General features: G+C 56.2%; 3 protein-coding genes across 3 annotated transcripts in view; all 3 read right to left on the bottom strand.

The window, feature by feature from the left end:
- Window positions 1–8,100: 8,100 nt before the first annotated feature.
- Bloc1s4 (biogenesis of lysosomal organelles complex 1 subunit 4) lies at window positions 8,101–9,128 on the bottom strand. Its single transcript, XM_090344117.1, has one exon. It carries the CDS (start codon window positions 9,087–9,089, stop codon window positions 8,415–8,417), a length of 675 nt encoding a protein of 224 aa, XP_090200243.1. The 5' UTR covers window positions 9,090–9,128; the 3' UTR covers window positions 8,101–8,414.
- Window positions 9,129–10,515: 1,387 nt separating this feature from the next.
- On the bottom strand, window positions 10,516–12,499 carry LOC150056007 (MORF4 family-associated protein 1-like). The gene is made up of 2 exons (XM_090343858.1): window positions 11,898–12,499; window positions 10,516–11,463 (listed from the first exon to the last, which is right to left on the bottom strand). Exon 1 carries the CDS (start codon window positions 12,268–12,270, stop codon window positions 11,911–11,913), a length of 360 nt encoding a protein of 119 aa, XP_090199984.1. The 5' UTR covers window positions 12,271–12,499; the 3' UTR covers window positions 10,516–11,463; window positions 11,898–11,910.
- Window positions 12,500–16,618: 4,119 nt separating this feature from the next.
- Window positions 16,619–27,163, bottom strand: part of Man2b2 (mannosidase alpha class 2B member 2) — a 28,938-nt gene continuing 18,393 nt past the window's right edge. Inside the window, exons 11-19 of the mRNA XM_090343857.1 lie at window positions 24,258–24,532; window positions 23,304–23,495; window positions 22,461–22,713; window positions 21,644–21,754; window positions 21,335–21,548; window positions 19,618–19,755; window positions 18,434–18,546; window positions 17,458–17,575; window positions 16,619–16,919 (exon numbers count right to left, since the gene is read on the bottom strand). Of these exons, the coding sequence (XP_090199983.1) occupies window positions 16,822–16,919; window positions 17,458–17,575; window positions 18,434–18,546; window positions 19,618–19,755; window positions 21,335–21,548; window positions 21,644–21,754; window positions 22,461–22,713; window positions 23,304–23,495; window positions 24,258–24,532 (1,512 nt within the window). The 3' untranslated portion in view covers window positions 16,619–16,821. The remainder of the gene's footprint in view (window positions 16,920–17,457; window positions 17,576–18,433; window positions 18,547–19,617; window positions 19,756–21,334; window positions 21,549–21,643; window positions 21,755–22,460; window positions 22,714–23,303; window positions 23,496–24,257; window positions 24,533–27,163) is intronic.

Raw genomic sequence — 27,163 nt, 5'->3', positions numbered from 1 at the left:
CATGCGAGGCAAGCACTCTACCACCGGGCCACACGCTCTGCCCTGCAGTTCCACTTTTTAGAGGAAGATTTCACTGTATCTCCTCTTCCCACCACAACCCAGAGACAGCCTGTGAGCCATGGCGCTCTGTGAACATTCAAATCGTTTCCCACTTTCCTGTTACCCACAGTACCTCACTGTCATTACCCAGGGGTCTCAAGTTGACTAGATGGGGGATATCTTTCTCACTGGGATTTGTTAGGCCGTTTTTCCAATAACCTTACAACCTGAACAACCGCCTTGATGTATGTTCATAGTAATATGATGTTGATATTTCTAATAACTGCCTCCTCTCCCTGTAGCGGAAGACACTAAGTGGGTACCAGAGCCAGCACCATTTCGAGGATGGAGGACACAGAGCAGAGCAGACAGCTTAGGTCCAAGCCCTTGCTGGAACAGAAGCAGATGAGCAGTTATTACCTCTGCAGAGGAGGTCCCGGAAGGAGCCGAGCAGTTGTGGAGAAGGCAGCCAGGACAGCTTACCTAGGAAGGAGATATGCTCGCTGAGACCAGAAGGAAGCAGCCATCCTCATAGAGCATGTGTGCGTGCGCGGAATCCAACCTTATGAAGCAGCAGGTGCAAAGGTCCTGAGATTATGAAAATGGCCTTGGTTTATTCAATCAGCATTCATTGTGCCATGTGTGTGCCAGATGCAGGGCTGGTTGTGGGTTATAGGAACATGCCCTCCTTCTGCCCGGGAAGGAATCATTTAAGGTGGGGGGAAAGGTCAAATGAATGAAAACATGTCGTAGACAAGGATGCCTGCTAGAGAGAAAATCTGCCTTCTGCCTGTGTCTCCTGGTCTCGGGGCACGAGTCCACGGGACGATTGCTTCACAGGTGCAAGGGTTGATGGGCAGTTCACTCCCTCATCAGCGAGCCCTCCCGTGGCCCCCAGTCCCTCAGGCAGGTGCTGGGCTGGGCCCTGGGGAGCGGGGTTGAGCCAGGACTCCTGGAAGCCCTTCAGTGTAAAGATGAGGCTAAGGGTTCCAGAACACTCCTGGGAACCCAAGCAGGGGGACGAGACAGAGAAGTCCTCGGCTCCTAATCCCTGTCCAAGCAAGAAATAGGAAAACTTATACTCGGCGTGGAAGGAGGAGAAAGGAGACCACCACAGAGGGCAGAGACACAGCCTGTGCCAGGGCCCAGAGCCCTGGGGACCTGACGCTGGAGCTCAGCAGGAAGCCTCTCTCACGGGAGCTGGGCAGTGGCCTTTTGCCCTTAACAAATGGACTCTTAAGTCGAAGGGGCTGCCAACAAAGAGGTGGCCCCGCTCTGGCCACACACAGCCTGTGTCTTTCTAGAAACTGGCCATGTGAAGCCTCCCCAAGGCTGGCACAGCCTCCTCCCCTCGTGGGCCCCCAGGATCGGAGCGGGTGACTGCCCATTGAGGAAACAAGGCTGCATTATGAAACTTCCACGGGGCGGTGTGGGTAGACAGAGTGCCTGCGTGTGTCCAAAGCAGGCGCCCAGAATAGCTCATGGAGCCCATGGTGTGGGGGCCAGGAGGGCGGCCAGGAAGAAGTAGAGCATTATGAAGGGAGGACAGCTCGGTCTGAGACAGAGCTAACACACACAAGGCCCATCTGCCTCTTCCCCAGGCCCACGGTCCAGACCCACGCTCTGGGAGGCCCATGGTGGTAGGGTGTGTGTGTGTGTGTGTGTGTGTGTGTGTGGTGTGCATGCATGTGCTGCTGCAGTATGCGGTGTGGTGTGGGCACAGGCAGGGTGGACTGTTGGGAGTCCCTGCCTGAGTCCCCAGCACTGAGTGCTGAGGGCTCTGGCTGTCTCCTAGGGGATTCAATGGGCCTTGCTTGCAGCCTTCTGACTAAGATGGGTTCCTCATCACGGGGCTCACCAAACGTGGGGGTGACAGGGAGACCCCGGGCGCAGGCGGCATAGCAGGCAGATGAAGACGTGAGCTGCACGCAACATTGCAGGCCTGGTGCAGGACCTCGGGGGACTCGTGCTGCTCCAGGTCTGAATCACCGCAGCCAATGGAGCCCTGGAGTCTGGAGGAAGAAAGAGCGTTCCCAGCCAGCAGCCTGGGCTGGCAGCTGAGGCTGGCCGCCTCCAGCCACCTCCTCTCCCCAAGAGAGACGCTTCTGGGCGGTTCCCCCCCACCCCTCCAAGGGCAGGCAGGGGTCCTAGCCGTGCAGTGTTTCAGAAGGTGGGCTCTTCTGGAGGGAGGGCCATGGATGCCTTATCTCGCTCCCGCAGCTCAGAGCAGAGCCCAGGATCTCGAGACGACACAAATGTCCAAGGGCCTGGCTTGATCCTGCTCAGCATTTCTGCCCAGAACCCTTCCCGAAGTGACCTCAGGTACCAGGGGCACATTCCTGGCCACCTGTAGCGTGTACTCAGTCTGTCCACTCATCGAAGCTACTCTCCATGAGATAAGGCCAGCGGGAGCAAGGAGACACGTGGGTGTCTAGAGGGAGAAGGGAAGGGGCGTGTGGCCTAGCTGGCTCTGGGCAGAGCTGTGACCAGCTCCCCAGGAGGCAGTCCAGCTGCGGCACACTGCCCTCCAGTGGCCACAGGCAGTACTTACGACTACTTCAATGCTGAGTCAGGGGTGGAGGGGAGGCCCCTCTGCGGGACGTGCAGCCCCGCGGTGACCACTGAGTGGACGCCAAGGCCGCCTTCAGTGGCTCCTGGGATTCTCCAGGACAAAAGCCTCAATCCTGAAGCAGTGCTATTGCAGGTTCCGTTGCTGCCATTCTGCTCTCAACCTTTGGCCTGGGAAAGAGTGGGTGAGGGCCTCCCCCCTTCCCTGAAGTCAACCAACCGACTTCAGGCCATCCCTTCCATCTCCTATAACTTCGTTTTCATTTTGTTTCAAAATAGGTGTGCTTCACTGAATTTCAACAAGTTTCTTACAAACCTGATTTCTGCCTTTTTGTTGTTGTTGGTGGTGGTGGGTTTTTTTGTTTTTTGTTTTTGCCAGTCCTGGGCTTGAGCTCAGGGCCTGAGCACTGTCCTTGGACTTTCTCAAGGCTAGAGCTCTACCACTTGAGCCTCAGCACCACTTCCTGCTTTTTTCTATGTATGTGGTACCAAGGAATCAAACCCGGGTCTTTGTGCATGCTAGGCAAGCACTCTACCACTAGGCCAAACTCCCGGCCCCCTGCTTGTTTTATTATTTATTTATTTGTGGGTCATGGGACTTGAACTTGGCTTGGGCTCTGCCCCTGAGCTCTTCAGCTCAAGGCTACCACCCTATCCTCGAGCCAAGTCAGACTTCCCGTTTTCTAGAGGTTAATTGGAGATAAAGAGTCTCAGCTTCTTTTATGCCCAGGCTGGCTTTGAACCTTGATCCTCAGATCTCAGCCTTCCAAGTAGCTGGGATTAGAGGTGTGAGCCACCATGCCCGGCTTTCTGCCTGTTTTTATATGCTGGTCCCTCTCCTACAAACTTCAACTCCCCTTTAGCATCATCTCTTCCTTCCAGGAGCTGGCACTGTCTGTCCAGACACCTCACACAGAAGGCTAGACACTTCACCTCATCACTCTTCTCCTATCCTTCACTACCCCTTAAAGCTCAGGACAAGGCGTTGTTCACACTTGTGTCCTCCCATGCCCAGGGCCTGTCACATTTAAAGCTCCAGAATATGTTTGTTGAATGAATGAGGAAACAAATGTGTATAAAAGAGGGCTGCAGACCCTCAGCGCAGAGCAGTGTCGAGGCAGCGGGCATGGCAGGCTGGGTGTTTTGTAACCACTGCTTCCAGCCACTGCGTGGAAAGTCGTCCTTCAGCCTGACCAGCTGTGGGCATGTGTTCTGCGATGCCTGCCTCAGCTGAGAGCCAGAAGCACTCTGGAATCCATAAATCTGTGACCCCATATCCCCAGGGATTTTCCCTCCGTTTTTGGCTGGGATAGGTATAATGTTAAGAATTGTTTATCTTCATAGTTTGGAGACATACTTGCAAAACAACAAGGGTGCCATATAATTGTTTAACTGGGCCAACATGCACAGCCGCATGCTCTGCCTGAAATAAGAACCTCGAGGCCCCTGGCCTGGGATGTGACTGGAGCTGGAGGTGCACAGGCCAGAGATGCTGCAGGATCTGAGATGGTGAACAGTAGCTCTTCAAGTCTACAATTAAAATGACCTCCAACAAAAGGGCATGCAGAAAATGGCGGGGGGGGGGACAGAATTAAAGGAAGAAAAACGTTGAAGAAGCAGAGCCTGAGAATTGGTGTAGTGTGTGGGAAGATAAGCATTTCGTGAAGTGAAAGGGATTTACAGGTGCTGATGTCACGGGGAGCCTGAAGAAAAGTTAGATTGTCCAAACTCAATTGAAGCATGTCTTAATTCACAAAAGGCTGGTAAAGAAAAAGATGGTACAAAAAGAAAATCTTCATCGGACGCTGAAGCTGATTATAGCAAATCAAAGAAAAAAAGAAACACTGCTGACAGAGGAGATTTGCCAGAGGTCTTGATCCTGAACACGTACTTGATATTACAGACAGCGGAGAACTGACGTTCCCTATGAAACGGAAAGATGCAGATAAAGCTGACTTGGTGCTGGCAAAGAGGCAAATGTGAAATGTTCTCAAATTACGATTTTTTTTCTTATGAAAGACTGATTTGACATTCTTGCCCAGATGATGATGAAGCTCAATAAATGTCTGCATTGTTAAAATAATAAAAAAAAAGAGGGTTGCAGGGGCCAGGAGTTTGGCCTAGTGGTAGAGTGCTTGGCTAGCACTCAAGACCAGGGTTCGATTCCTCGGTACCACATACATAGAGAAAAGCTGGAAGTGGTCCTGAGGCTCAAGTGGTAAAGCTCTAGCCTTGAGAAACCCAAGGACAGTGCTCAGGCCCTGAGCTCAGGCCTGGGACTGGCAAAAAAAAAAAAAAAAAAGAGGGTTGCAGGCTGTGGCTCAGTTGGTAGAGTACTAGCTAATGAATGAAAGCATCAGATATTGAGTTCTGGTCTTAGATCTAAAAAAAGAAAAAAAAAACCCAAATGTATGTACAAATGAAGCCATTCAGATCATAGCTAAGAGTGAAGACTCAGTCTGGCCTTCTGGGTCCCACAGGCTGTTGGCTTAACTTCTCTGGGTCCCAAAGAACATGAAGGTTTCCGTCAGTCCATTTCCATCAAGCAGTAACTGTGTCTTCAGCTGATCTTATACTTGGAAGAGTTATGGAAAGCTCAAAAAGGACAGTGGCCTGTCTGTGGCTCCCCAGCTACGACACAGGAGGAAAGAGGCAGGTGTGTTGGATGCTCGAGTCCCTACCATGTCTGTTCAAAACAGAACTAAAAATCAAGAACGCATATCCTATCTCCAATGCTTCCTGACTCATTGTCATGACGAATGCCTAAAACGAACAACTAAAGAGGCCTTGGCACATGCTGCTCCACCCCACCCCTTATCCTTGTCCTGGTCTTGGCGCAGGCGATGCTGCCTGCCGGACCATCTTAGGAACAAGACAAGGCAAAGCTGTCAGCTGGGGGAGGGAGGTGGCAGTGGTGTAGTGGTTGGCAGCTATGTGCTGGGGTGGCCGTCAAGGCATGCAGGGCACTTCTGCTGCTGGTTATGTGACAAGCAAATGACACCTTCTCTAGGCTTAAGTAGGGAGCTCTTAACCGCTCACCCAGGGCTGAGCTGGAGGATGTGGGAACAGTCAAATAAGGTCTCCCTGGTTCAATGCATATTGGCTGTGGCTCAAGGGCAATGGGGACCAGAGAACCTCTGCCGGGAGGTTGGGGCCATAGAAGGTCCCAGACCAGGGTTTCCAGCCTCCAAGTTTCTTTCTCAGAAGATGCTGTGTTGGCCTTGGAAGCACAGCAAGAAGAAAAGGGATGTGCTCCTTAAGTATGTGCTTACACAGGTGCTCTCACCACACTATCAGAGCCACACTCCAGGGGCGCATGTTAGCTGGGTAGGGGGCTCAAGCCTGCAACGCCAGCTCTTGGAATGGTAGAGATGAGGGAGGATTGTAGTTTGAGATCATTCTAGGCAAAAAGAAGTAAATGAGACTTTTTTTTGGTGGGTCATGGGGCTTGAACTCGGCCTGGGTGCTGTCCCTGATCTCTTCAACTCAAGGCTACCACCCTACCCCTGGACCTGGGTGCTGTCCCTGAGCTCTTCAGCTCAAGGCTTATTGCCCTACCCTTGAGCCAAGCTCCACTTCCTGTTTTCTAGAAGTGAACTGGTGATAAGAGTCTTAGGTCCTTTTGTGCCCAGACTGGCTTTGAACCTTGATCCTCAGATCTCAGCCTCCTGAGTAGCTAGGATTACAGGTGTGAGCCACCACACCAAGCAAAGACCTGAAACTCTTATCTCCAATTAAGCTCTAGAAAATGGGAAGTGGGGCTGTTGCTCAAGGGTACGGTGGTAGCCTTGAGCTGAAGAGCTCAGGAAAAGTAAGCACTCAGGCTGAGATCAGGACACATGACCCACAAAAGAGAGACAGAGAGACAGAGAGACAGAGGAGAGACAGAGAGAGAGAGAGACAGAGAGACAGAGACAGAGAAAAGAGAAAATAACCAGAAAGGGGCTGTAGGTGTAGCTTAAGTAGTCATGTATCTGCCTAGCAAGGATGAACCCTGAGGTCAAGCCCTGGAAAGAAAGGGAGCGACAGAGAGAATGAAGAGGGAGGGAGTGAAAGAAGAAGAGAAAATAAGAAAAAGAAAGGAGTATACATTGTATGCCACCATTTTTTCTTTAACAGTACCAGTCCTGGGGCTCGAACTCAGGGCTTGAGCACTGTTTCTGGGCTTCTTTATGCTCAGGGCTAGCACTCTACCACTTGAGCCGCAGCTCTATTTACAGCTTTTTGGTAATTTATTGGAGATAAGAATCTAATGGGCTTTCCTGCCCAGGCTAGCTTCAAACCTTAACCTTGAGATCTCAGCCCCCTGAAAGGTGTGAACCATCAGATCTGGCTATTTTTTTCTCCTTTAAGACAGCCTTATTCTAAAGCTCAGTTTGACCTCTACCAATTTGCATACAGTCAGCCCAAGCTGACCTTAAAATTGAGATCTGCCTACCTAACCTTTTGAGTGGCTAGGATTACAGCTGAGTTCAACCACACCTGTTTCGTGTGGCTCCATCTATATTCTTTTGAGGAATTCTCACCATGACAATGCAACCACTGTTGTTTCAAACTGTGCAAAAGTCTTTTTTCTCATCCTAAGACCCAGTGAATTCTAGCTAATCTTATTGAGGGGGACTATTTTCCTATCATTGGTGTAAATATCCTCATCCCAACTCCTTCAGGGCTATGTCAACAGATTATAACACCATTTCTACTAACCTTAAAGGATGTGTCCTGACACAAAATAACACTACATAAACTAAGTGCATGTGTGAAGTTACCATCTAAAATTTAGGTCAAAGCTTGTATATGGAAGAGACTTTTAAGCTTTCCATGTGGACACGGTGAAAGGACAAAACCCTAATACCATTCTTTCATGCAAATGGCCTTTCCATCCCCAGTACACACACACTGCTGCTACAGTAGCCGAGGTTAGTTTTTTCCATCGGGCATGAATGGTACTTCCAAGACAGCTTTATCTCACTCCAAAATCATGAACAACATGCCTATTTTCAAGTAATTTGGGACAGAAGTGCAATAGTTCAGGAAAGTTTTTCCAGTAAAACTGAAACTTAATATTTAAGTTACAAACCCAGCAGCGATAGCCATACAGACTCGCTCCCTATGGATAAATATTGCCAAATACAACTTCATAATTGATTGTAAAAAGAAAAGAAGAGAAAGAAATCAGAGGCCAGGAGCGTGGCGTGGTCACAGAGTGCCTGCCTAGCATGCATGAAGCCCTGGGTTTGAGTCTCAGTACCTCATACACAGAAAAAGCAGAAAGTGGTGCTGTGGTGCAAGTGGTAGAGCACCAGCCTTGAGGAAAGCCCAGGGACAGTGCTCAGCTCTGAGTCCAAGCCCCAGGACTGGTTAAACATAAATACATATTTTCTTGGAATTCATCTAATTTTATTTCATTTACAGTCCATGCTATGGGCAGCGGAAAGGGATGCTACGCGACGAACCATCTAACCTAAAAGTAGGCTAGAGACGACAGAATCCCGGTTATGATTGAGTAATAAGGCTTTAATGGCTTGGTACTTGTTCTCATAGTCATATAAATATATAAATCTTGAAAAGGTAACACTGTTGGTGGAGTAGGAAAATCCAGGGACAGTTTTGCTGAATTACAGAGGTCGAGTTCATTCGTTTGGCCCCCCCTCCCCCGGCCCAGCAGCCTTCAGATCAGAACCGGAGGAGACCGCATTTCACGTCGGGAATGAGGAAGACAGGTCGTGTGCAGAAAATGAACGTTCGGACCCGCAGGCGACGGACGGGATCTTCCTCGGCCTGCGCTCGGGGCTGGCGGCAGCGCGGCCTCAGAGCGGGGGCCGGTCGGGACCGCCCGGGAAGTGGTCCTCGGTGCGGAACAGGGCGGGCGGCTCGTAGGCGGCGCGCGGGGGCCGGGCGAAGAGGGCGGGCACGTGCATGGCGTGCAGCAGCTTGGAGAAGGCCCTGGGGAGGGCGCCCAGGTCGGCCTCCGCCCGGGCCACGCGCTCCTCCAGGCGGGCCACGCTGCGGCCCACCATGCCCACGAAGGCCTCGAGCTGGTCGATGCGCCCGTACACGCGCCGCATCTCGGCGGCCCTCGCGTGGATGCGCGGCACGCCCTCGCTCACGACGTGCGACGAGTCCCCGCGGAGCATGTCCAGCATGCCCGCGAACTCGTCCACGCGGCACAGCAGGTCCTCCAGGCCGGCGTCCAGCGCCTCCACCTCGGCGCGCGCGCCGGCGCCGGGCAGCAGGCAGGCGGCGCAGCTGGCCGCGGCGCGCCGCAGCAGCGGCGGCGGCTCCTCCCCAGCCTCGTCCTCCCACGGCCCCGACGCGCTGCTGTGGCTCTGCGACACCGTGCCGCTGTCCGCGCTCCAGGCGGCGCCCTGCGGCTCGGCCTCTTCCGCCGGGGCCTCGCGCGGCGGCTCCGCGCCCACGGGGCTGCCCGCCATGGCCCGCCGCGCCCGCTTCCGGCGGCCGCCCCGACTTCCGGCTCCAGTCATACGCGTCACGGCGCGCCGCCCGCGCACGCCCCGGGTTCTGCCCGCCCTGCGCGTGCGCGCGCCCCTCCATCCCCGCCCCCCATCCTGCATCCGTGTCCCTGGCGTCCCGCGAAGGCAGACGGGGCTCTCTTAGGAGGTCGTGACGGCGCGGAAGGGAAAGTTAGGGTCCCCGACCGCGCAGAGAAGGGGCGCGGCAGCCAGCGGGCTCGGCCCGGGAGGAGGCCCCGCGTGCGTCCAGCCGTCTCCGGGGCTCCGCGCCCCCCCCCCCCCCCCCCCGTCCCTGCGTCGGGCACTTTTCTTTTCGTCAAGTGTGTGGTTCCGGGCTGAAGACCCCGAGAACGTCCTGGCTGGCGCCATCTGGGCCCGGGTCACACCCCCGTGACACGCATCTGTGACTTGCCGGCCTCACTTCTTTCCTGCTCTGGCCCTGGACGACCTCGGTGGGCTCCTCCGAGCTGCCGCGCGGCTGAGGCTCACTTGTAATGAACTGCCTCTCTTTCTTATCTTTGGCAAATAGTACTGTCCTGAAAAGTGTGTTCAACACGCTCAGAAAAACGGGGCCCTGGGCGCAGTGGGTGAGTGAGGTACCAGGATGGAGGGAAAGGGGCATGCGTGACCCCTGAGCCTCCCTTGGGACCAACACGGGATGACCTCGGTGCTGGCCCAGGGCGGATGCTCAGGAACTGGCCAGTGAGCACTCTTGCCCACCCACCAGTGTCCTTTTCATCTCCCTCTACCAGGCAGGCAATTAGTAATTAAATGAAGGATCTAATGAATGAATGGTTCAGAAAAGCTGGTCCCAGCCATGAGAACCAGCTGCCAGGGTGGGGAAGAGGGGTGAAAAGGTCAAAACGAGAGACAGGCCACCGGAGGTTGCACAAAGGCAATTTACGGAGGATCTATAAATAAAAATGTGCAGATAGGGAGAGAAAGGCTCAAGTGCTCAACTTGTTAAAGGTGGGCTTCCTCACCCATTCAGAATGCCCCAGAATGACCTTCCTCACAAACTAACATGGCCACTGCTAGTTAGCAAATGGTCCTGGGTCTGGGCTCTGGTGGCTCTTGCTTGTAATCCTAGCTACTCAAAAGGTAAGAAAGTCTGTGAGACACTATCTCCAATTAACCGGCAAAAGGCTGGAAGTGCATCCCCACACCTAGAACCCAGCACATTCTACATTCCAGAATCCTCAAGACATTCACATGAATATTTAAGGCTTCATACTTTTTTTTTTTTTTTGCTAATCTGGAGCTGGGCTTCTTCAAGGCTACAGAACTCTACCACTTGAACCCCAACACCATTTCTGGCTTCTGTGTGTGTAATTCAGAGGAACTGAACCCAGGGTTTTGTGCATGCTAGGCAAGCACTCTACCACTAGGCCACACTGCTGGTCTAAGGCTTCATTTTTAAACAAAATTTCTAAATAGCTTTTCTTTTTGTCTTTTCAAGCAAGTGAATATTTATTATTAACATGGTAAGATTACTTGTTTTTCAAACACGGTAGGGTTTTGACCTCAAAACACTTGTCAGGTCTGCTAATGAAATAAACAGAGCTGGACAACGCAGGACCCTGCAGACGCCTCTTCTCCACCCACTGCAAACACTTCCATGCTTCTTCCACGCCCATCAAAGGCCTTGTAAACCTTTAACTTTACACCGAAAATGCAGGAGAGTACTGTATCAACTTGTGTGGAGCATCCGAGTCTCATCTAGGGTCCAGGTCAAATAGAGCCAAGTTAGGTTGTCTAAACAAATTCACCAAACAGGTTACATCAGATAGTGTATCACATAAAATTTAACATTTGAACAAAATACATCTCTCCTCCTTTGGTCTTACACAGAAATTAAAGAAGTCCCCAAATGCAAACACTGCCACCTCCCATCTTGCCTCCTGTTCAGCAGTCCTAGCCAAGTCAGGCCCGTTCACATTCCCCACTGAAGTCTGGTCCCTTCCTCAGCAGGGCTGCATGGAGTCTTCTCGATGTAACACAGCTCCTCAGCACCTCCAGAGCTTACCATCACACGCAGATGCAAAGTTCCAGGGAGCTACCAGGTCACACAAGATCAAAGCACCTCAGAATTTTCAAACCACCACCAAAGCCCACGACACGGGAGACTTCGGGAGAAGTGACAATCCAGGCCCTAGTCGAGCGTGTGGGAGCGTTTTCCAAACAAAAGTTGTTTCCCCAAACAAACATCCAGCCACCAGAACTGCTATTGAGGTCATCCACCCCAGGCCACCGCGGAAACGTAGTGTAAGTGAGAACAGAGTGCAGACAGAGAAAGAAGGGAGAAAAACAAAAGCCTCTCTGCTTCCAGCTCCTCCGGGGCCGCCAGCCAATCTCCGTCACGCGACCAGATCCATTGGCTGGAAACCTAGGGCAAAGCCGAGAGAGGCGTCACCCAGGGGTGAACCCCGCGGGGTGACAGAGGCGTCCCCGACCCCGAGGGGCGAATCCCGCGGGGTGACAGAGGCGTCCCCGTCCCCAGGGGTGAACCCCGCGGGGTGACAGGCGTCCCCGACCCCGAGGGGCGAGTCCCGCCGGGGACGTCCGCTCTGGGGGCGGGGTGCCGTGATCCCCCGGAGTCTTCCAGCAAATCTGGGAACATCCGCGGCTCCGTGCGCGGCCCCGCGTGGGGACAGAGACGAACCCCATGAGCCCGGCCCCGGGCCCCCCCCCCCCCGCTCCCCGGCGCCCCTCCCCACTGCGCCCCCCTCCCCACTGCGCCTCCCCGCCGGGCCCCCCACCCCGCTCCCGCCGCGCGCCCCTCCCCTCCCCTGTCCTCCCCGCCCCCGCCGCCGCGCTCACCGCGCCCGCCCGCTCACGACGACGCGCTCTTCTCTATCCGCCGCACCAGCGCCACCAGCATCTCGGCCATCTTGGCCGTCTCCTGCGCCTTCTCGTCGGCCTGGTCGCCCCGCGCGTCGGGGCCGCCGGCGCCCGCGCCGGGCTGCAGGCGGTTGAGCGCGCTCTCCTCGGCCGCCTCCACCTGCGTGCGCGCGGGCACGAGCCCCGCCCCCCACAGCTTCCCGCGGGGCCGCGCGCGCGCGCGCGCCAGCGCCGCCACGTCCTCGCGCATCTCGCGGATGACGGGCAGCAGGAACTGCTCGAAGTCCTCCTCGGGCTCCAGCACCGCCACCTCCCCGGGCTCGGCCGGCTCCGCCACGTCCAGGGGCCGCATCTCCTCGCCGCTTCGGGTCCGCGCGGACGGCGTCTGCGGGGCGCAAGGCGGGACGCCGCGGCGGCGCTCGGCCTCGGCGGCGGCGGGGCGGAGGGGGGTCTTCCCGGAAACTTTTCCCCCTCGGAAACTTTTCCCCCGAGAGAAGACGCGGAGACGAGCGACTGGCGAGCAGAGCAGCCCCGGACAAAATGGAGTCCCGGCCGTCAACCGACGCGGCGGTCGTCCACCCGACGCTGCGCGTTGCGACGCCTTTCGCGACATGCCGGCGCCTCGCTTGACGGCCGCGCGGCGGACGGCGTGTGCGCGCACGCCTGCGGAGGGGCGGGGCGCTGGGTCTCGGGCGCGCGACCCCGGCCTCCCTCCCCCCCCCCCCCCCCGCCGGGTCCCCGGATGACGCGGTGTGTTCTCCCCCTCCCCCGCCCCCCGCCCGCCCCCTCTCCTGCAGGGTTTGCTACGGACACGGCCTCCTCCTGCGGAGAAGAGCGCGCAGGTCGCCGGGCTCGGCCGTCCTGGCCGCGCCGCAGAGGAGCGCCGAGGATCCGGGCTCAGAGCCGGCCTGGCGGGGGGGGGGGGGGGGGGGGGGTCCGCGAGGTCCCGGGCGCAGAGGATCCGGGCTCAGAGCCGGCCTGGGCGCCGAGGATCCGGGCTCAGAGCCGGGCTGGCGGGGGGGTCCACGAGGTCCCGGGCGCAGAGGATCCGGGCTCAGAGCCGGCCTGGCGGGGGGGGGGGGGGGGGGGTCCGCGAGGTCCCGGGCGCAGAGGATCCGGGCTCAGAGCCGGCCTGGGCGCCGAGGATCCGGGCTCAGAGCCGGCCTGGGCGCCGAGGATCCGGGCTCAGAGCCGGGCTGGCGGGGGGGTCCACGAGGTCCCGGGCGCAGAGGATCCGGGCTCAGAGCCGGCCTGGCGGGGGGGGGGGGGGGGGGGTCCGCGAGGTCCCGGGCGCAGAGGATCCGGGCTCAGAGCCGGCCTGGGCGCCGAGGATCCGGGCTCAGAGCCGGGCTGGCGGGGGGGTCCACGAGGTCCCGGGCGCAGAGGATCCGGGCTCAGAGCCGGCCTGGCGGGGGGGGTCCACGAGGTCCCGGGCGCCGAGGACCCGGGCTCAGAGCCGGGCTGGCGGGGGGGTCCACGAGGTCCCGGGCGCCGAGGATCCGGGCTCAGAGCCGGGCTGGCGGGGGGGTCCGCGAGGTCCCGGGCGCCGAGGATCCGGGCTCAGAGCCGGCCTGGCGGGGGGGTCCGCGAGGTCCCGGGCGCCGAGGATCCGGGCTCAGAGCCGGCCTGGCGGGGGGGTCCGCGAGGTCCTGGGCGCCGAGGACCCGGGCTCAGAGCCGGCCTGGCGGGGGGGGTCCACGAGGTCCCGGGCGCCGAGGACCCGGGCTCAGAGCCGGCCTGGGCGCCAAGGATCCGGGCTCAGAAATGCGTTCCCCACACAGGGCGCCCTGGCTGGTTTGGGGAAGGGGTCGATCCCTGAGAGTGAGGCCTGGGAAACCGCAGACAGGGCTGGGAGAGAAGCACCTTGTCAGCAACTGGCTGGGTGGAAAGCACGGGACAGTAATGCTTCTGCGTCACGTCTTAAACGCCCTGCTGAGCCGCAACATTCAGTCTAAAAATCTAAACAAAACTCCCAGCTCTCTGACTTCGCCTGCTTTTCTCCCTTTTCCTCCCCCCTCCCCACCTTGGTCAGTTGTGGGGCTTGAATCCAGGGCCGGGGCGCTGTCCCTGAGCTCTTCAGCTCAAGGCTACCTCTTTGAGCCACAGCATCACTTCCAATTTTCTGGTGGCTCATTGGGAGATAAGAGTCTCACAGACTTTTGTGCCCAGGCTGGTTTTGAACCAAGATCCTGAGAGGTCAGCCTCCTGAGCAGCTAGGCTTTACAGGCGTGAGCCACCAGGGCCTGGCTTTAGCCTGCTTTTCAAAGCCGTCATTGCATTCTGGGAACAGAACATGAATATCTAAAATAACACTTGGGTAAAGGACTCAGAGAATCACAAATGTGTGGGCAAAGAAAAATGATACCTATCCTAACGCTGGACACCCATCTTAAAGAAAGCATCCGGCAGAACCCGTTCTTTGTCCAGAAAGAAGTTCAGACACGTGTCACAATGACCCAGATTCAATCAGCAGACCAACCTTGAAATCTGGGGGCCAAGGGATGATGGTGTAACAGCAAGAATGGACCCACATGTCCAGAACAAAAGGGAACATGTATCCCAGAGGGAACGAGGTGGGCCAACTCTCAACTCACCTTTCCACCCCAGATCCTCCTGATAACAAAACAGTTCTCTCTCAGAGCACCCATGCTCTGCTCCTCCGCCTTTGGTTTCTGCTTGCCTCAACCCAGCTACATTTTTACATTTGTGCAGAAATTCTTATTCTGAGATTGAGGTCAAGGACCTGAAGCAAAACACTGAGGAACCACCCGGAACCATCAGCGTGACTATCTCACTGTTCTGTAAGCCCCGCACTTTGCCTGTTCGTCTCTTCATCCTTGACCAGCCACTCATCGCTCCAGATCACAGACTACTGTAAGGCACATCTTTTTTAGCACTGAGTAATACTCCCTTGTCTGTATCAGCCATCGTGTACCCACTCATCTCCTGAAGGGGATTTGCAATCGGGGCTAAAGCTGGTGTGAGCATCCAGTGTAGGTTTGGGTCTGGGCACCCGTGTTCATAGTCTAGGCCGGCCTCGGATGTGGTCCTTCTGCCTCGGTGTCCTGACACTGGAATTACAGTTGAGTACCACCACGCCCAGTCCTCATTATGATCAACAGAGGGGCGTGTGCTGTTAACTGAGTTTGAACTGAGGGCCTTGCACTCTTGCTTGGCTTTGTCATTCTACAACTTGACTACCATTCTACATTTGACTTTTTGTTAGCTAATTGGAGATAAAAATCTAACTTTTCTGCCAAGCCTGACCTCAAACTTCAGTCTTCAGATCCCCGTCTCCTGAGTAGCATGAGTCACAAGTACTTAGCTGTCATTCTTATAGTTAAGCATCTGGAATTGTCTTCTTCCCTTTCCTCCCTTTCCCTTCCAGCCAGGGCTTGAGGCCTGCTAGGCAAGGCTCTATCTCAATTGTCTCGTAGACCAGCCAAGAATCTTCAAACTGCTCTCAGGGCTTTGGTTTTTCTTTGATTCATGGGCTTGAACTCAGGCCCAGGGCACTGTCCCTGACTCCCTCCCTCCCTCCCTCCCTCCCTCCCTCTCTGTCTCTGTCTCTGTCTCTGTCTCTGTCTCTGTCTCTCTCTCTCTCTCTCTCTCTCTCCAGTCCTGGGGCTTGAGCACTGTCCTTGGGCTTTCTCAAGGATAGCACTCACTGTCCTTGGGCTTTCTCAAGGCTAGTACTCTACCACTTGAGCCACAGCACCACTTCTGGTTTCTCTTTGTAAGTGGTACCGAGGACTTTGTGCATGTTAGGCAAGCCCTCTACCTGACTTTTTTCACTCAATGCCCTACCATTTTGAGCCACAGCTCAACTTGTGTGTGTGTGTGTGTGCTTAACTGGGGATAAGAGTCTCAGGACTTTCCTGCCGGGCTGGCTTCGAACCTTGCTCCTCAGATCTCAGCCTCCCAAGTAGCTAGGATTTCAGGTGTGAGCCCCAGCACCCGGCTAGCTTTTGGTTGAGTGGGCTGTGAGGGCTGTCCCGAACCCTGCCCATCTGGGAACCTGGGAGCTAAACTGCATCTCACTGGCTGCTGCTCTCAGTCCTTTCTACTTCCCTATGAAAGGACATGGTAACTCCACCCCCCCAACTGTATTGGGCTTGAGCATGGATTGTCACTTGCTAGGCACCAGATTTTCTTCCGAGCCAGGCCTTCAGGCCTGTGGTGGGATCCGTGGTGTGGAGTGCAGTCCACTGATACTGGGCTTGGCTCTCTGGTAGCGTGAATGACAGGCACCACTGCATGTAGTGCCTGCTAGGGCTGGCCTCGAGCTTACAGGCGTGGGCTAAGCTTCACATGCTATCAAAGTCATGCCTAGCCGGGCACCAGTGGCTCGTGCCTGTCACCCTTGCTACTGGGAACGCTTAGATCTGAGGATCGGGGTTCAAAGACAGCTCGGGCACTGAAGTCCATGAGACTCTTATCTCCAGTCAACCACTAGAAAACCCGAAGTGGGGCTGTGGCTCAAGGGGTAGGGCCTTGAGCTGAAGAGCTCAGGGACGGCGCCCAGGCCCAGAGTTCAAGCCCCACGACTGACCAAAAAAAAAAAAAATTATGCCTTATCCCTCTATATATCACCTTTATAATAACAATAATAAGTTGAAGAAAAGGTTAAAGCGTATTTTAGCGAGAAAAGAGGGAAAGATTCATGTGAGGGGTGAGAAGTGAGCTGGGTTGAACACAGGTTGCAGATTTTAATTTTTTATTTAAAAAAATAGGAGGTGACCCCTCCCCCTGCTGTGGCCATTTCTTGCCACCCATCTGATTTCTTGCCACCCATTTGTTGGATGTGTGGCTTCCTGCTCCCCTGGGCCTTCCTCACTGCTTGTCCTTGATCTGCCAGATGCCAGGGGTGCTGGTGACACAGAGTGCGGGGGGGGGGGGCTGCTCACTGCTGTTGGAATTGAATGAGGAACGTCCGGATTTCTTTGGGATGGATGGTGATGGAAGTATCTCCTGGAGGCCTTGGTGGAGAGGTGGGGCGGCCTGGGAGGGCACAGAGAGTCTGTCTGGCTGTCAGCCCCTTCCTGGCCTCCCCCCCCACAGTGAAGAGTACTGGAGGGGCTGCTGGCCCCCACACTCCTGATTGCCCACGGGGGCCACACAGCACTAAGCTTTCTCATGGGGACCGCGTGAGAATCGGCCCTTTACCCCCCTCCCCCAGGTCCCCTGGGAGGGCTGTTGGACCCTCCCTCTGCCTCCCTCCCTCCTCTGCCTCACCAGCAAGTGCAGGCTCAACCTGGTACCCTGCTGTGTGCAGGGGACAAACTGAGGCTGAAAGGAAGGGCCAGGACAGAGTGGACCCTTGCCTGGGTGGAAGGAGTGAGGAGCCCACAGAAGGCCAGGGCCACTGGGCACAGCAAATCTGGGGGGTGCAGGGCATGCAGACTGCTGGGTGGGAGGAGAGCGGGCAGAGAGGCCGTGGGCAGCAGAAGCTGGGCACACGGTTGTGACCTTGGCTCTGCCTGTGCAGAGGGGCACACAGCTGAGAGATGGCACGGGGGTGAAGGCAGGGCTTGCCAACCTCTCTGGTGGGCAGACTTGGTCCTCCAGTTCCAGCGCCGGAGTGCATGCACGTCCCAGGTCCCCGAGAGCGAGCGCTCCTCCACGGCTGCCACGGCCCCCAGGCCCCCCAGCACGGCCTGTGGGAGTAGCAGAGGTGTGTTGGGTGCCCCGGGCCCCCGCCCCTGTCTTGGTACCCCCTGACCTATTCATCTGCGAGGTCAGCATTGTCAGACCATTCCACAGATGGGGAGAGCGAGGCTGGGCTGTGCTTCCTCAGACAGACCGCAGGACATGTGGGTATGGGCAGGGGCTGGTACAACCATAGGCCAATGCCAGGTGATGTGCACAAATCAGCCTCCTTGCAGCCGTCAAGCAGAGCCCTCTGCCCCCCACCCCCGATCTCAGTGTTACAGGGTCCAGCCTTCTCCCTCCCAGCCCTCAAGGTTAAAGACGCAGAGGCTTGAGGAGCTGGAGACAAGAGGGAGAAGATGAACACAGACCTGGATTGTCTGACTCAATCACCCTTGAAAAGGAAGTCCAGATTGGGCCCAGATTGGGCACCGTGTCATCCTAGCTTCTCAGCAGGCTGAGATCTGAGGGCTGAGGCTAGAAGCCGGTCTGAACAGTTAAGTCCATGAGACTCAGCAAAACGTTAGAAGTAGAGTTGTGTCTCAAGTGGTAGATTACTGTAGTCTTGAGTTGAAAATGCTGAGGAACAGTGCCTAGGCCCTGAGGTCAAGCTCCAGGACTGGTACATGTGTGCATGTGTGCACACACATGCACGTGCACACACGCACACACACGTGCACATGCACACACACGCACATGCACTCACACACACAGGAAAAAAAAAGTCTCTCAGAATGGGCGTTCTTTCTGACTGCACTGGTGGCATCTGCTGGCCACATGTCCCCTGGCTCTTCTGGCACAGGTGGCCCTACTAGGTCCCAGACACAGGGCTTCCTTCCCGGGTCTAGGGTCCTGGCTCAGTTTACCTTGAGGTTCACCGTCACCGGCTGGGACAGGACGGGGTCCTCACCCACCTCATACAGGTGGTGGAGCCGCAGCAGGACGCGGCGCAGGTCTGCTGGGGCCTTCCCCTGGTGACCTTCGGGGACAAAAGGTGACAGTGAGGGCCCCATCAACCAAGCTCAAGGCCACTGGCCAGGTCCTGGAGATTTGGACTGTGGGCTCCACTCCAGATCCTCAACCGTGGGGCCTGACACACAGGGATCTCTGGCAATGGCCGGATGACCCCATCTCTCCATCTCGGCCCTGTGGGGTTAGGTAAATGCACAGATGTGAGTGTGGCTTCTGTGAGGAGGAAGCAGGTGTATGCTTCAGCTTCCATCACGGGAGGCCCGATGGCCACGGCAAGAAGGGACTGCCCTCCTGCCCCCTTGCTGGATACAGACCTGGGAAAAATAAACTTGTGTGTGTCACGATGGTGAAGTCTGGGGCTCTGTTACTGTACCAGAACCTGGCTTTGTTGACTGTAGATGCATCTACATGGCCTTGACTGCACGGGGGAGAAGAACGCTTCCTGGCATTGCTCCCGCTTTACAAATGAGGGAGGTAAGGCTCTGGGGAGCACGGAGCTCCTGCGGAGTCCGATATGAAAGAACCGAGCCCGGGTTCCAGAAGCCCACCATAGGCTCACAATGACACCCTTCTTTTCCAGACAACCCAGCAGAAATGGCTGCCCAAGCCTGTACCAAAGCAGTGCGCTTTGTAAAACTGTTCTTGCTTCTTCCCAGAGCAGTGTCCTGGGCTGGCGTCCCGAGTCGGGCAGGGCTCCCCAAGGCTCCTTCCCCACGTGGCACGTGCTGTGGGAATCTGTCCCGTGCAGCACCTCCAGAACCTCCTTCCCTCTGCCTCCGCTCGCCCTGTCCAGGGTGGGTGGGCTGTGGCCCACAGCCCAGGCCCCGGGCAAGGGGAGGCTCCCACTGTGTGTGGTGTGGCTGGGCCTGGGCTGAGACTTGGGCTGGGCCTCTGCTTCCCTGCTTGCTGAGTGACTCTGGTTATTTGCTATATCTCTGTGGGCCTCACTTTCCAGGTGAGGGGGCAGGTGACCTCACAGCACTGTGACAAGTCCGAGGGGGGCCTTCTTAGCGTGGTGCGGGGCCTGGGAGCCCTGAGGGAGCAAGAGGAGAGTCTGGACGAGTGGACGCCACCCCACCTTGCTCAAGGTGCCTCCGGTGCTCTGTGTGGTTGGTGCTATAGTTCCAGCCAGGGACACTGAGGATCTGCAGGTGCAGACTTGGGGGAAGAGTCACCGCCGTCTGCTGTCCCAGTCCTGGTGGTTTTGAGGAGGTTCCTGTGGGCAGATGGACAAAGCGAGGCTGCTCGGACACACTGACTCCTCAGTCGTGGTTATCCTCAGCCAGAAGGAGCCATGCCAGGCTCCACTAGGTCAGGCAGGTGCCCTTCCAGGAAAGGTGTGGCCTGAGCCTGGACACTGGGTGGCAGCCCGGCAGACAGGGCAGTGGCAGCCCAGGAGGCACGGCCTTGACCACCTGCTCACAGGGGCCCAGTGAGGCCCGGCTCCTGCCGGCACACCTCCTTTGGGGAGCTTCAGGCAGGCTCCACTCAGTCAACGGCCCCTTTGTTTCCATCACTTTCTGCAGAGAGCCTTCCCTGACCTTTTCGGATGACCTCGGGTCTCTGCCTGGTTCCAGTTTCAGATGCTTCAAATAAGAGACCTGGGACCTCCATTGCAGGTGAGGGCTCAGGTAAGAAGCAAGACCTTTCTAAAAAGTAACAGAGCGTGCACACACACACATGCACACACACACGCACGTAAGAAGCAAGATCCTTTCTAAAAAGTAACAGCGTGCACACACACACATGCACACACACGTAAGAAGCAAGATCCTTTCTAAAAAGTAACAGCGTGCACACACACACGCATACACACACACACGTAAGAAGCAAGATCCTTTCTAAAAAGTAACAGCGTGCACACACACACGCATACACACACACACGTAAGAAGATCCTTTCTAAAAAGTAACAGAGCGTGCACACACATGCACACACACACACACACGTAAGAAGCAAGATCCTTTCTAAAAAGTAACAGCGTGCACACACACACACATGCACATGCACACACACGCACGTAAGAAGCAAGATCCTTTCTAAAAAGTAACAGCGCGTGCACACACACACGCACACACCCCAGAACAGAAAAGGAGGTGTGGTTCTGCCACACACCTACTTGGCAACCACAAGTCTCTGCCTTCAAATGCCAGTACTGACAAAAACCAAACCAAACCCATTCGAATCCAAATCTGAATAAAGAGAGAATACAGCTCAATGATTGTGAGAATACAACCAACGTTCTATATCTAGGTTCTTAAAGCTTCAAGGCCTGCTCTGAAGTACCCCTTCATTTCTAAGCCTGTCCATTTTTAATTGTTTCTCATGTTCAGCTATTTTGTGTGTGTGCTCGTCTTGCTTGCTTGGCTGGCATCCTACCACTTGGGCCACACCCCCAACCTTGCTTTTTGCTAGTTGTTTCAGAGACAGTATCTCAAGGACCTCTGGCCAGGCTGACCTTGAAATATGACCAGTCAGGACTCAGCCTCTAAACAGGATTATAGGTGTGAACCCCAGCACCAGATGGTGTTGTGCTATTTCGCTTCAGAAGCAGAACCTGGGGGCTGTGGGCCAGCACCAGCCACTGAGCAGCCTGAGTTCCAACTCAGGCACCAATTTAAAATAAAAGAATAGATGAGATGAAACCAATACACTGAAAAGGAAAGAAAGGGAAAGGTGCGCCTGGGAAGAAAACGGAGGACCCGGGGCAGAGATGTGGGGCAGAGCGCGTGAGAACCTGAGCTGGGCCCGTGGGCCCATCCCGCGCAGTGGAGGCGTGCGGCGGGGGTGCCCACCTTGAGCAGGCGGCGCCGTGCCGGCCAGCTCCCGGAGCAGCACGATGGGCCGGTGCTGCAGCGCCAACCCGCTTCTCGGGCGCAGGGCCGTGGTGAGCGCTCGGGGGCCCAGCAGAAGCCAGAGGACCGGGTGGACGATCGAGGTGTCGTTGAGCGTGAGGTTGTAGTTGAGATCCCAGGCCAGGTTGTTCCACAGCCGCCGGTGGAGCATCACCTGCAGGAGAGGGGGGGTCCCGGCGCTCCTGCTCACACCTGGCCAGGCTCACGGGCGGATGCAAGGGCGGAAGGGGGATCCCAGGCCTCTCCTACCTCCACCTGCCCGTTCTCTTGGCTGGAGACGCCATGCGCCCGCTCCGCCAGCAGCACAAGCCTGCTTCTGCCATCCTCGATGAAGGCCGACTGCACCATGGGGTAGTAATTCTGCAGACACAAAAGGTCACCCAGGGGCTGCCATGGTGCCAGTGAGACAGCCCTCCACTCCCCCTCCTCTAGCCCCTCGGCACATGGGGCAGGCCCTCGCCTGGACAGCAATAGGCAGGGCTTATCCTCTCTCTCGGCTGCTCTGTCGCCATGGGACTGAGTGTTCCACACGCACATTAGAACAGAACTGTGCCATCCCCGGGAGAGGCATACAACCTGCGCAGTGGAAACTTTAAACAATGCTGGTCAGAGCTGGGCACTGTGGCTCATGCCTATAATCCTAGCTACTCAGGAGGCTGAGATCTGAGGACGAAGGTTCAAAGCCAGCCTGGGCACAAAAGGACCTGAGTCTCTTACCTCCAATTAACCTCCCTGAGTCTAAACCCTACCACGGGCATAAAAAACAAAACGAGAGCAAACCTACAAATCCTACTGGGCCTGGAGTGTAGCCTGGTGGTGGAGTGCTCGCCTTGCATGCATGAAGACCTGAGTTCAATTCCTCTGTACCACATACATAGAAAATGCCAGATGTGGTGCTCTGGCTCAAGTGGTAGAGCTCCAGCCTTGAGAAAGTCCAAGGACAGTGCTCAGGCCCTGAGCTCAAGACTCGGGACTGGTTAAAAAAAAAAAAATGCTACTGCTTGGAGCCTGCGAGTGCTGGGAGCTGATGACAGAGGAAAGCACCCTGGCGTGGCTGTCTGCGTACCCGGGCGATGGTGTTGTCTCTGAACATCTGGTAGGGCCTCTGCTGCATCTGGTAGCCGTTGTTGTCTGAGTAGAGGACCCGCTGGCTGTTGAGGTCGGTGCTGGTTCTCAGGATGGCCTCACGGTTCAGGTCCAAGGGGCCCACCCTGTACTCCTGCTCCATCCGATGGCACAGCAGCTGCCCCTCGGCGTTCCTGGGCACATGGGCCAGTCGGGAGTAGATGGCATAGCTGTGAGCCTGGGCTGAGGCATGCCTGGAGGAGAAAGCAAACCATGGATGCCTCTGTAGACTCCGTCCCTCCCTCCTTTCCTCCTGCACCCAGAGTGGCCTTCCTGCTGCCGTGGACCCGGCAGTGCCCAGGAGGAGCCCGCATCCGACATGATGGCGTTGCTGGGCTAGGCCTGGGCCACGAGTGGGAGTACAAGAGCCCTTGGTGTGCCTGCCTTCACCCCACAGGCACACACGCTCATGCCGAGGTTAAAGCCATCCTCTTTTTGTGTCCCCACCAGTCTTGAGACTTGAACTCTGGGCCTGGGTGCTGTCCTTGAGCTTTTGTGCTCAAGGTTGGCACTCTTACCACTCGAGCCATCGCTCCTCCACTTTCAGTTTTTTGGTGGTTAACTGGAGATAAGACTCTCAGACTTTTCTGCCCAGGCTGGCTTTGACCCGAGATCCTTGGAAGGTATCTGGGATTACAGGCATGAGCCACTGGCACCCAGCTAGAGCCATTCTTTCAAGTTATGTCAAGCAGGCAGGCCCAGGGTATCTGGAGCAAAGACAGCCCTTGCTCACTGCTCTGCCTGCAGGTGTCACGCGGAGTGGTGCCCACCCTGTCCCAGGCACCTGTAGAAGAACTGCCGGATCTCCGTGGATAACTTTCCAGCCACAATCTCCATCTCCACGGCCTCCCACGCCGGCACTGCGGGCTCCTTGGGTGTGAACAGGTAGTTGTCAGAAATGGGGCCCAGTTTCACATCTCCGTTGACGTGGTACTCGAGGAACTCCTGGGCCATGTGCACTGTGCGGTTATTCTGGCTGTGGCAGCAAGAGAAGAAACATCACTGTTGTCCCGTACAAGGCCTCTTGGTCTGGAACCTGCCGAGTCCATCGGCGTGTTTTGGCTGCAAGACAGGTGGCCAGCAGAGGGTGCTGCTCACAAAGGCAGCTGGACATCCTGGCGGCCAGCCCCAGTCCCCGAGCACCTGGACAAGATGGATTTCCATCCCTCGGATCCGAGCTGTCCAGCAGGACATTCACTTACCTGGTGTCACATGCCGGGGGCTTCACATTCTTCCCTTTGCTAACTTCTCCCGACCCCCAAAGACACAGAATGTTAACTTATTTCACTACCAAGACACCCTGAGGCACAGAAGCTCGTGTTGTTGCTGAGGCTTTCCCAAGATGGCAGGATGGTCTGGCAGTCAGCCGGCCTTCCTGTCCTCCACAGACAACTGTGGCGTGAAGGAATGGGTGAAGGAATGGATGGCTGGTGGGGGGATGGATAGTGGGACAGGTGAGTGAGAAGGCAGGTGGAAGTTCTAAAAGTCCTTTCCTATTTGTGACTATTTGCTGAATAGACACCCTAAGCTCAGGTGAGTGATATGGATACACTTTTCCTCAGGACAAGTCGCCCCCCCCTTTTTTTCTGCTTCTGAAATAGAAATCAGACAATCACGAGAAGGGATTTTGTAGCCTCTGGTCCTTCCTTCTGGCAGGGAAGCAGAGGAAGCACTGGAGAGGAAGCTGATGAGCCAGCCTGGCCCCCAGGCCTGGGTGCCAGCCCTGGCTGTGCCTCACCTCTCCCGGATGCTGTGCATGAGGTTGGTATCCGGGTCCAGCAGCACCGTGTAGCAGTCGTTCATCACAGGCACCAGGCTCCTGCCACCCTGGCCCGTGTGTCTCCTCGTTCTGCGGCCGTACCTGAGGGTACGGGCTACGGTGGCAGCTGGCCCCCGGGCGTCCGCGGGGAGCTCTGTGACGGGCCTGAGCCTGTAATGTCGGTAACCGAGGCCTGCGATGGTGGCCAGGATGAGCAGGTCGTATGCAGAGGGCTGTCTGCTGGAGCTCTGGACCTGCAAGGCCATGGAGAGTGGCAGCGCGTGGAAAGACCCGTCAGTCATCCAGGTAACCCCTGCTCCGCTCCCCCAACCAGGCAGGGAGTCTTTCCAGCTCCAGCCCTGGGCTAAGTTCTCCCTGCAGCCGTCCATGTTTCGACTACCTCCTGGGACCACCTCCCCCACATCCTCCTGCTGCCCACCATATACCAGCCCCAGGGACCCTTCACAACCTCAAGATGGCTGGTTGCTGGGTCCTGGGGCTTCTCCTACTCCCCATCTGCCAAACATAGTGACTCTGAGCCCTGATCTTACCACTCATCTTCGTCTTTTCCTTCCTTCCTTCCTTCCTTCCTTCCTTCCTTCCTTCCTTCCTTCCTTCCTTTCTTCCTTCTTTTCTTTTCTTTTCTTTTCTTTCTAGTGCTGGTACTGGGGCCTGAACTCAAGATCTGGACATTTTTCCTTAGCTTTTTGCTCAAGGCTGGTGCTCTACCACTTGGGCCATGACTCTACTTTTGGCTTTTGGGGGTTAATTGGAGATAAGAGTCTAATAAACTTTCCTCCTGGACTGGCTTAAAACCCAGATCATCAGATCTTAGCTTCTTGAGTAGCTACAGGAGTATGCTACCAGCCTCTTAGACTTTTCTACCTGGGCGGATTTCAAACCTTCATCTTCAAACCTCAGCTGCTGCTTCTTCCTCTTCTTCTTTTTCTTCTTCTTCTTCTTTTTTTTTTTTGCCAGTCCTGGGGCTTGAACTCAGGGCCTCGGCACTGTCCTTGAACTTTCTCAAGGCTAGAGCTCTACTACTTGAGCCACTGCACCACTTCTGGATCTTTCCATGTATGTGGTACCAAGGAACTGAACCTGGGTCTTCGTGCATGCTAGGCAAGCACTCTACCACAAGGCCAAACTCCCAGCCCCAAACTTCAGCTTCTTAAGTAGCTAGGATTACAGGGGTGAGCCTACACGTGCAGCTACCTCTGACCTTTTTTTGGAACCAGGGCCCCACAATTACCAACCTCAGTTAGCTCTCTGTCGGCACTCCTATCTGGCTATCTGTACTAAGCTCATTCGCTCCTCAACCCACCCTGCCTGCTCCCCATCCAGTGACCATCCTTCCGGCCCTACCACCATTCCATCCCACCACACCCACCCTGCTGCCCGCTGGCCTCCACCTGGTAACACTGCCCTGACCATTCTGGCTAAGGGTCCAGTGCCCCATTTGTGTCCCCACGTCCCCAGCAAGCCAGCCACTGCAGCAACTGGGGCGAGTCATTCATGATCTTGGCTGCGCTGAGAAACTGGGCCTCCAGGGCCAGTCAGAGCAGCTCCTTCTCTCTCTCCCTCCCTCCCTCCCTCTGTTATCCCTTCCCCAGGCCCTGGACCTGGTCCTTGGCTGCACTGTGCCCTCTGCCTGCTGTGTCCTCTCAGACCAGTTAGGAGGGAGTTGTCAGGTTAGCCCTGGTGGCCTCTGCCCAGCTTTGGGGAGAGGGATGACGGCACTGGAAGAGGTCACAGAGCACATTAAATGCCCTGTAGAAGCCACACTGGCTCTTAGTTCTTTAAAAGTCCCTGATTCTAGCTGGGTGCCAGTGCTCATGCTGTAATCCTAGCCACTCAGAAGGCTGAGGTCTGAGGCTCGCGTTCAAAGCCAACAGGAGCAGGAATATCTGAAAGACCCTTATCTCCAATTAGCCACCTCAGAGCACCAGCCTTGAGCAAAAAAAGCCCAGGGACAGCACCCAGGCTTCGAGTTCAAACTTTAGCGCCTGTGGGTCACCTAGCCAGCCTGCCAGCCATGAAGCCACTGCTGCCGAGGGCACCGGCTGTTCCCAGGGCCCTGGGAAGGCCCTGTGCTCCACCCTCCCTTCCTTGCCACTCCAGCCTCTGCACGTAGACGCCTTGTCTCCTAAGGACAGGGAGTGTGGACTGGGCAGCCAGGACGGCTGGTCCTGAGTGCGCCTGCTCTCCTCCCATGCAGAGATGACTGGCAGCACAGCGGGATGCACCATCCAGGTGACCTTCAGGGATTCTGTGGTCATCATTGCCAGTGCTTACAAGGTCCTGTTGCAGACTGTGGCCTCTGTGTGTGTGGGGGGGGTGCCTAGATATATCCAGTCACAGATCCTCTCCGTCTCCTCCCTGAGATCCATCTGCAGGGCCCTGTCTAGCGTCTTCTTGGGTCTGTGTTTGAGTGTGAAGTAAATAAACATTTTTTTGTGGGGGTCATGGGGCTTAAGACTCTGGGCCTGGGTGCTGTCCCTGAGCTCTTCAGCCCAAGGCTAACACCCTACCCCTTGAGCCACAGTGCCACTACCCATTTTCTAGTGGTTAATTGGAGATAAGAGCCTCACGGTCTCTTTATTGCCCAGGCTGGCTTTGAACCACGATCCTCAGATCTCAGCCTCCTGAGCAGCTAGGATTATAGGTGTGAGCCACCACGCCCGGCTGAACTTGGGTTTGATAACATCCACCTCCCTTCCAGCTGTAGCACTTGGCCCCTGAGTCCATATTAGCAAGCCAGGATGTTACACACGCCCTCCAGTGCCCGGCAAGTATTCTCCTGCAGGCCCCACACACTGTAAACTGGCCCCTCCATCTGGAAGTGTCCTGGCCCGGAACTTGCTCTGAGAACCTTCTTCCTCCTC

The sequence above is a fragment of the Megascapheus bottae genome, chromosome 13 (genome assembly GCF_031878675.1).
Source record: "Megascapheus bottae isolate mThoBot1 chromosome 13, mThoBot2.hap1, whole genome shotgun sequence".
NCBI lineage: Eukaryota > Metazoa > Chordata > Mammalia > Rodentia > Geomyidae > Megascapheus > Megascapheus bottae.
This window is presented reverse-complemented; position numbering and strand designations above follow the sequence as displayed.

Bases quoted from the DNA above. Each gene is read 5' to 3' on its own strand.
- Bloc1s4 (XM_090344117.1), bottom strand. From the start codon at position 9,089: ATGACTGGAGCCGGAAGTCGGGGCGGCCGCCGGAAGCGGGCGCGGCGG.
- LOC150056007 (XM_090343858.1), bottom strand. From the start codon at position 12,270: ATGCGGCCCCTGGACGTGGCGGAGCCGGCCGAGCCCGGGGAGGTGGCG.